Raw genomic sequence first — 8,236 nt, 5'->3', positions numbered from 1 at the left:
GAAACACGTGGTTAAGACTGGGTGTGATGACCTGAAGAAGGAGATCATGAAAGGTATCAGCGGTGTAAATGATCGTGTAGCTGCTGGTGCGATACTAAAGTTCTACAAAATCTACCATTTTGTAATGAAGGACTTGGTGCAGACCAAAGTGAATGATGAGGAGTAAAGGACGACATAAAAGATTTGTACTATCGTATGAATGGTATTGCTTTTAGTAGAAAAGGAGCTTTTATGGATGATAAGGGCCTAGCGAAGAAAATGGTGTTGGTAGATGCATTCGTTCTACAAGGTGTTTGTGTACGCCATGAAAATAGCTTATTCCACGTTGACACGACAAGATTGTTTTGAACAGTTTATGGCTAGGCACGCCCTTCTACACCACTTTTAATGGCCCTTTCCTTTCTTATGGCACTGTGAACGATCCCTACAAATCTGAAAAGTATGTTTATCTCGGTGTTGTTGTATGAGGCGATAAATAAACAAGTATTAGTGAAGAAAACGGGTGTATCGCAATTAATACTTGCTTTCACGTACGATTTTCGAGTCTTTTCAATCTTTCTGACATTGCTAACTTATGCCTTTGTACATTATAGCCATCTAAATATCAATCGGCTTATCATTCCATACACAATAACACACTCTATTTCGCTGTCACTCTATTCCTCTGTGCAAGCTATTTCCATCAGTGCTACACCATGTTTCACATCAATCATCCAATTTATAAACAGGAACACCAAACAAAACAATGAGTACTTCAAATCCAATGGCCCTCCTCATAGAACGTATAAACACGTTGCAGGACATTTGCACGGAATCGGGCATTACTAACATGATAGACCTTCCTCAAATTGTGGTAGTAGGCGGTCAGAGCTGCGGAAAAAGCTCTGTGCTCGAAAACATCGTGGGCAATGATTTTCTTCCGCGTGGTGTGGGCATAGTAACACGCAGACCGCTTATTTTGCAGCTCATATACTCGAAAGATGAGTACGTGCGCTTTAATCACAGCGACAGCACGTTCACAGATTACGAGCTGGTCCGGCAGGAAATACTGGCGGAGACCGCACGGCTCATTAAGAACAAACATGACGTTTCGCATGTGCCGATAACACTTAAGATGTACTCCCCACACGTGATGACGCTCACACTCGTTGATCTGCCCGGGCTGGTTAAGGTGCCCACAAACGACCAGCCAAAGAACATCGTGACAAGGGTAGAGGAGATCTGCAAGCGGTACATTGTGAACAAGAATGCCATTATTATCGCGGTGAGTGCGGCAACGAGTGATATAGCAAGCTCGGATGCGTTGCAACTTGCGAAGACGGTCGATCCCGGATATGAGCGCACGTTGGGTGTGCTCACAAAGGTAGACCTGATGGATGTAGGCACAGATGTTGTTGACGTGCTTGCGGGACGTGTGCTTAGCCTCAAACTCGGTTTTATACCCGTGGTTAACCGCGGTCAAAAGGACGTAAAGCAAAAAAAATCGATCAGCGACGCGGTTGTGGATGAACAGCGTTTTTTCGAAACGCACCGGGCATATCGCCGCAACAAAGCATACTGTGGCACCGCCTATCTCCGCACAAAGCTCACGAGCATTCTGTATGAGCACATTAGGCATACTCTGCCTGAACTGCAGGAGCGTGTGAACGCGCTCATCGCACGCACACAGGCCGAGCTCGATGAACTCGGTGTATTTGACCTTACGCCCAAGGAACACGTGCTGCGCACGATCAACGAGATCACAAAAAAATTCGCGGAGTTGCTCTCAGGCACAGCAGAGCACGGTGAAGAGCTGTGTGGCGGTGCTCGCCTATCGTACACCATGCACCAATCATTCGCCGCGTTCATAAACAATCTGAACGCGTTGCACAACATGCGCAACGACCACGTCCGCACGGTCATGCTTAACGCATCGGGCTCGTCCAGCACGCTGTTTTTTTCCCAGCGTGCATTTGAAATGCTTGCAAAGCAAAGCATCGCGTTGTTCAAGCCACACGTACTCAAACTGGTGACCGTAATTTTTACAGAAATGGTGCGGATGATGCACAGCGTGGTAAACACGCGGTTTGCACGACTTAATGACAAGATATCATGTGCACTTGTTGACCTGTTCAAGAGAAATAGCGAAAATACCACCATGCTGGTGGGTGCCTTGCTGGAATGGAACATGGAGTACATCAGCACACGGCACCCTGATTTCGTGCGGCTGGATGAGCTGTCCAAGATCGGTGAGAGCAAACCGATGGAGAAGGCACCTAACGTAAAGGCGTTTGACAAGCTGCCGAACGTGCTCCGGTTGGATAAGGAGATATCGGACAGCGAAGGCGCAGAAATAAACCTGGTCAAGTCGCTTGTGGTGTCATACTTTGATGTGAACAGGAAGATTCTGCTGGATCAGGTGCCCAAGGCCATCATGTGCAACCTTGTGATGAAGAGTGCACAGCAAATGCAGGAACACCTGTTCAGGGCGGTGTATGAGACGGAAGGGATTGAAAAACTGTGTGAGGAGGATGGGAGTATTGAAGAGCTGCGGGAAAGGTTGAAAAGAAACTTGAAAGCGATGAGACATGCACACGATCTGATGTGCTCGTTGTAGGAACGTATTTGCGATGAAAATCGTGGGATGCAATAATGGATCAGACCAGTAGAAGAGAGAGTTAAGAAAATGGAAGGCAACCACGAAGTATAAATAAAGGTAAATTGAGTCACGGTCGAAGTGAAAGATGATCAAGTCGCGAATGGTAAAATGCCGGTACTTACACCGGGGTGTAGATTACGGTTACCTGTGCATGATCGTACGTAATATGGATAAATGACAATTTGAGATGGATATTTTGAGAAATACCGGTCCGGTACACAACTTTCGGTAATAATGGTGTTTCTTGTTACACGGAAAAGGTAAATAAAATACGTACGTGCCATTCAACACGTAACCTTGGTCTTAACATGTGTTAATACGTAGGGCGATACCTGTGGTGTTAAAAGATGCTGCATTAATGAGTAGCTCAGCATACTTACACAACCCCGCTGCTCACCTCTCGTTTAACGCTTTACCAATTCTATCCCCTAAAAAGAAGATGCCGATAAAAGACAAACGATTCGTGTTCACGGGTGAACTATCGAAGGACAGGGAATATTTCACCAATTTGGTGCTGATGTCAGGCGGTAAGGTAACGCACCAGGTGAGCGGACTGACGAATTATTTGGTCGTAGGGGAAGACGGAGGAAAGGTTAAAATGAGAAAGGCGGAAGAGATCGGGTGTAAGATTATTGGGGAGAACGAATTTATGAGGATGGTGAATGACGAGGGGGATTTAACGGATAAGGAGAAGGGAATGGGGAGTGTTGCTGAGAGAGGTGATGTGGCGGGTAGGAAGAAGGGAATGGGGAGTGGTGCAGTAGGTAAGAATTTAAGGAGTAAAACCAAAAATACGAACGATATAGAACGGACTGAGGATCGAATCGGTAAGAAGGGAGAAAAAATGAACGTGAAAAATAAATTGGCAAGAACAGGCGAACTGCCCACTAAGAATGATGAGAGAACACAAGGCGTGAAAACTCCTTCTCTTGCTGATGGCAAGCCACATTACGGTATGTTGTGGACCGTTAAATACGAACCGCGCATTTTGGATGAAGTATTGGGCAATAAAACAGCGAAGGACCATGTTTTGAATTTCCTTGAGCACTACAGGAAAGGTAAGGCATTGCTAATATCAGGTCCTCCTGGTGTAGGGAAATCGCTGAGTGTCAAACTGGCATGTAAGAGCACAAACTACGAGATGACAGAGTTTAACGCAAGCGATGTGCGCAACAAGAGCAGTTTGACCGAACGTGTCAGGCAGTTCGTGAACTGTGGGTGCATATCGGGTAGGCGTAGAGTGTTGGTGATGGACGAGTGCGATGGTATGACGGGTGATAGAGGCGGTATAGCCGAGCTGGTGCAAATAATTAGGGATGCTCGGATGCCCGTGATATGCATATGCAACGATAAATACGCTGTGCGGCCGCTTGTGAATGTGTGCGAGGAGGTGACGTTCAGGAAATTGGAGACGAGGCAAATTCTTGGACGGGTGAGAGACATCGTGAGAGAAGAGGGCAAAGACGTAAAGGACAAGGAGATTGTGGAGGTGTGTGGTATGGCGAACAATGACATGCGGTACATTCTTAATTGCTTGCAAGGCAGCGTGATGTACAAGAAAGTGGTGAGCAGGAATTTGTTTGACGAGGTACTGGCGTTGTTTGGAAGGGGCAGAGTGGGCGAAAAAATGGAAACGTTTTTTTCGGACTATGAGATGATGCCTTTGATGGTGTACGAGAATTATTTGCGCTCAGATATGCGAGACAGAGAACCTGGAAATAAAGCGGGTAAGGCAGAACTGGAGAATGCTCCTGACAATGGATTAGAGGATAACGAATGTAATAATGCGCATAAACACAATAAAAGGCCGAAAAATCATCGCATAAATGTGTATGAGCTTGATGATAACGTGATACGTACCAAGATGTGCACGTATGCACATGCATCAGATAGCATAAGCCTAGCCGATACGTACTTAAGGAAGATGGGCAGCAACGATTGGTCCCTGCTCAATCACTACGCGTTGTTCGGTGCTTTAATCCCCGCACAGAACCTAAAAATAAACAAGCGGATAGAATTCCCAAAGGTACTCGGTAATACAAGCAAAAGCAACAAACACCATAGGGTAATACAAACCTTTCACTTTCACATTCTTAGCAAATGCGATCCTACGGAGTTCTACTTCTATGACATGCCGTTGCTGATCAAAGCGTATATTGCCAATTTGAATGAGGGACGGATCGAGGAGAGCGTGCAGTTCCTAGTCGATAACAAGTTGTTGAAGAGCGACTGCGATGATGGAATGGGCGTGTATGGATGGGAGAAGAGCGTGAGCACGAAAGGGAAAAGCGCAATAACTAGAGCATACAAAAAGGTAAGGAGATGCCTGCCTTATAATGATGAAGAGTAGGGATGAGAACAGAATGTGGTGGCCGGCCATGCACCGTAATTCCTGATTATGAAAGCATTTGTGAGTGTTAGCGTATCCAATGTTTGGTCAATGATGCGCTGAAAACCATTGGATGTACGATGTGAGTATTTTTATTGAGCTATGGCTTGTTTTGCTATGACACCGAAGGATTTTCATTGAATTTTGTTTATTTTTTGTTTAATTGCGATATTTCGCGCTTGACCGTTCTTTTTGTGGCTTAGCATACATAGCAGACCTAAATTAACACCGACTAGTTTTTACATACCAGAAGACTTGTCATGATATGAAAGGGGAACTACCAGAAGTTTATCTCTGCGTAACGCGATGGGTAGGTGCCGATAAATCGTGGAGTAAGTAAATTTATATTTATTTTATAGTGTGGAGACTTCTCTGCTACATTATTACGTTTGCATGGAGCATAGATACGAATAATGAATTCGTTATCAATTAAGGCGAGTCTCTGTTTGCATTTTGCACCAGATTTGATCAGGCCAATGACCACGGTTGGTCTCAGCGGAACAGAAAAATGTGTTGTTTGAATTTTAGCATATGAAGAGACAAACAAACGCACTTGTACTAAAAAACAGATTTGATCGTGCAATGCACCGCTGCACCTTCTTGTTTGACCGGCTACGGTTAAAAACTTATCAAATTGTACCAAAAGGATGCGTGGACCGATCGGGGCGGTGTAATATCCGCAGAAAGGCTACTGCAAGTTATTTTTACGGCACAGGTGATAAATTTCGATTAGAAAGTGATAAATATGCGATTTCTAGTGAAAGTATCCGATCTCAAGAGATAAAACATTTGCTGATGACCAGAACAAATAACAACTATAATCCTGAACAAATACTCATATCGTTCACCAATCAAATCATTTGTAACGATGTAGGAACGAAATTTTTAATTTAATACCAAATATAAGGCGTATTAATCAAACAACTCATCCAAAACACGAACATCGTTCTCTGTTACTTCCTTATCAGTCTCTTTCATCAAAGACAAAAGATTAAGTGCCCTTCTAAGGCCCCTCTCCCGTCCTATCGCTGCCAATTTGCAGAACGCGCTCTCATGTAGCGATAATTTGCACTTATCGGCCCTCATCTTCAAAATATCAGGGATTATCGACAGGTCCTTCTCCATTTTAATTACAAACAGCCGGTTGAAAAGATCCTGTGCGTCTTCCCGTTCCAGGAATTGCTTATTATTTGTTGCAAGCAGGACCAGCGGAGACAAATCATCCTCGATCACCTTGATGATCTGGAACAGCACCTGCTTGCTCAATAGATGGCACTCATCTATAAAAAGTATGCCTGGCTGTACCTCACCCATACCATTCTCAACATATGCGTTCACAATCTCATTCGTATCCTGCATCGTGCTCAGCTTTACGCCGTTTTTTCCGAGCATATGTCGCACGGTGTTCTTCAACTGGTCACTCGTCTCCTCCGCCACATCAATGTCATGTAACGACAGCACTTGCGTAACGATTTTCCTCCTCAGCACGTCTTTCTTAGACAGTGGAACTTTCCTTCCACACTCAATATCATACTCAAACGCATTCTCAGATCGTCCAATCTTCTTCACAATGCCACACATCGGCTCGATATACACCACGTCACCGATACTAAGCTCCTCATCTCTCACGCTCTCATACATGGACTTGCCTATCTTCACTGTTGTGCTTCCTTTACACGATTTTAAATCAATCTCAAATTGAAAGTTTTTTAGGCGTATGCTCGTTATCTCACCCTCGTAGATCTTCTTCAGCTCTCTGAGCTTGATACGAATGGCACGTCGCACATGCATCATCAAGCTCTCAACACTTAGTTCACATCCGCTGAGGTGTACAAAATTGGACAGTATTTCCTTGGACATCGCCATTGCCAGAGCCGTCTTGCCACAAGTGCTCGGTCCCAGAAGAAGGACCGCACGTCCAGACATCTTGTTGGTGCGCAACATGTGTATCACCAACCCAGCCGCCTTGCGAGCGTTCCTTTGGCCCAAAACAGCGTCTTTTGCATCTGTTGGTTCCAAGTTTTCTAGGCCCAAAGTGGATATGTGGCTATGGGGAGAGGATGTGTTGTGTTGGTCAGTAAACATGGGGTGGCAAATTGCGAATTTGTTTTAGTGGATGAATGGGAGTAGGGGCAGTGTATGAGAAGCAAGGGCTAGATTAGTTTGTGGCATGCTGATAGGAGAGGATGAATGACTGACCAGAGAGAATATGTCAAATAGATCGGTAACGATAAGAAAGTATTGTGCTGAGGATGAGAAAGTAATGTAGAAGTAAACAAGTATGCTCTCGATATAACAAAATTGCAAGGAACTAAACTCTAAGATTTTGTGAACATAGAAGTTGATTTTATATTCATCATGAGAGGATAAATGCTAAATCGTATCATTTTCGGTTTCACACTGTACCATACCAGACAAGTATAAACACGGTACACTTCAAAAACAACTAATCCATAATTTGTTACTGTAAGCAAAGAAAGACATGGTTTAAACTCAGCAGGAAGTTGATCGGATAAAAATAGCTATGCCTGAACAAACTGTGGTGCATACGTATCAAAGAAAAGCGCAGCGGATGGATTATCTGCCCTAGCCCAAGTTCGTAACGAAACATGCCAGTAAGGCCAACGGCAGTAGAAAAAAATCAAATTCACGTGAATCAGAACAGTAACTACGATCGTTCCTTACAGACCAAAAAAGTGTGATGTTCAGATATTGTGGTATGAGAAGGTAAAATAACGAGTCGTGGCCAAGAAAACTGGTCTATATCTACCAAGCTACGGAAATACGATCATTAAACAACAATCATGGCTCATAAATGAAGTGTAAATTACGAATTTTTATTTGAACAAATCTGTTCAATCATCATTCCAGTGCCACAACACACAGACAATCCCTTCTAAATTCTCTTTTTACCAGGTGTAATGCACGGGATACGTTGCTCACATACCGTATCGAATTACTAGCTCATCTCTCATGTGTTATAGCTATTCAGACTACTTTTAAACAACGACATACCTTGGTGTTGCACAGGATAGGGAATATAAAATGAATATGCCTGTCGATAATGCGATCTTTAAGTGCATTTGGAGTTGCTGGTATTCTATTCGATGATTTAGTTGAAGTATAAAAATATTTTAATCTTTTTGGGTAGTGTCTTGATCACGCTGCAGCGATACAAATTCAGCAATTCTTAAATAAATTCAATTTAC

The 8,236-nt window shown here is 43.8% G+C and overlaps 4 protein-coding genes across 4 annotated transcripts; 3 read left to right on the top strand and 1 right to left on the bottom strand.

The window, feature by feature from the left end:
• Positions 1-745: 745 nt before the first annotated feature.
• VCUG_02199 (uncharacterized protein) lies at positions 746-2,958 on the top strand (the record flags this gene model as incomplete). The annotated part of the gene is made up of 1 exon (XM_008077021.1): positions 746-2,958. The coding sequence occupies one exon, from the start codon at positions 746-748 to the stop codon at positions 2,594-2,596; it is 1,851 nt and encodes a 616-aa protein (XP_008075212.1). The 3' UTR covers positions 2,597-2,958.
• A 90-nt stretch (positions 2,959-3,048) lies between these two features.
• On the top strand, positions 3,049-5,409 carry VCUG_02198 (uncharacterized protein). The gene has a single exon (XM_008077020.1). It carries the CDS (start codon positions 3,078-3,080, stop codon positions 4,986-4,988), a length of 1,911 nt encoding a protein of 636 aa, XP_008075211.1. The 5' UTR covers positions 3,049-3,077; the 3' UTR covers positions 4,989-5,409.
• A 149-nt stretch (positions 5,410-5,558) lies between these two features.
• VCUG_02197 (uncharacterized protein) lies at positions 5,559-5,921 on the top strand (the record flags this gene model as incomplete). The annotated part of the gene is made up of 1 exon (XM_008077019.1): positions 5,559-5,921. One exon carries the CDS (start codon positions 5,559-5,561, stop codon positions 5,919-5,921), a length of 363 nt encoding a protein of 120 aa, XP_008075210.1.
• VCUG_02196 (uncharacterized protein) lies at positions 5,898-7,112 on the bottom strand (the record flags this gene model as incomplete). Its single annotated transcript, XM_008077018.1, has 1 exon — positions 5,898-7,112. The coding sequence occupies one exon, from the start codon at positions 7,110-7,112 to the stop codon at positions 5,940-5,942; it is 1,173 nt and encodes a 390-aa protein (XP_008075209.1). The 3' UTR covers positions 5,898-5,939.
• Between the last annotated feature and the right edge of the window lie 1,124 nt (positions 7,113-8,236).

This window comes from Vavraia culicis, assembly GCF_000192795.1.
Source record: "Vavraia culicis subsp. floridensis unplaced genomic scaffold supercont1.48, whole genome shotgun sequence".
Classification (NCBI taxonomy): domain Eukaryota; kingdom Fungi; phylum Microsporidia; family Pleistophoridae; genus Vavraia; species Vavraia culicis.
The sequence above is the reverse complement of the archived record's forward strand: the minus strand, read 5'-3'. Positions and strand labels throughout refer to the sequence as shown.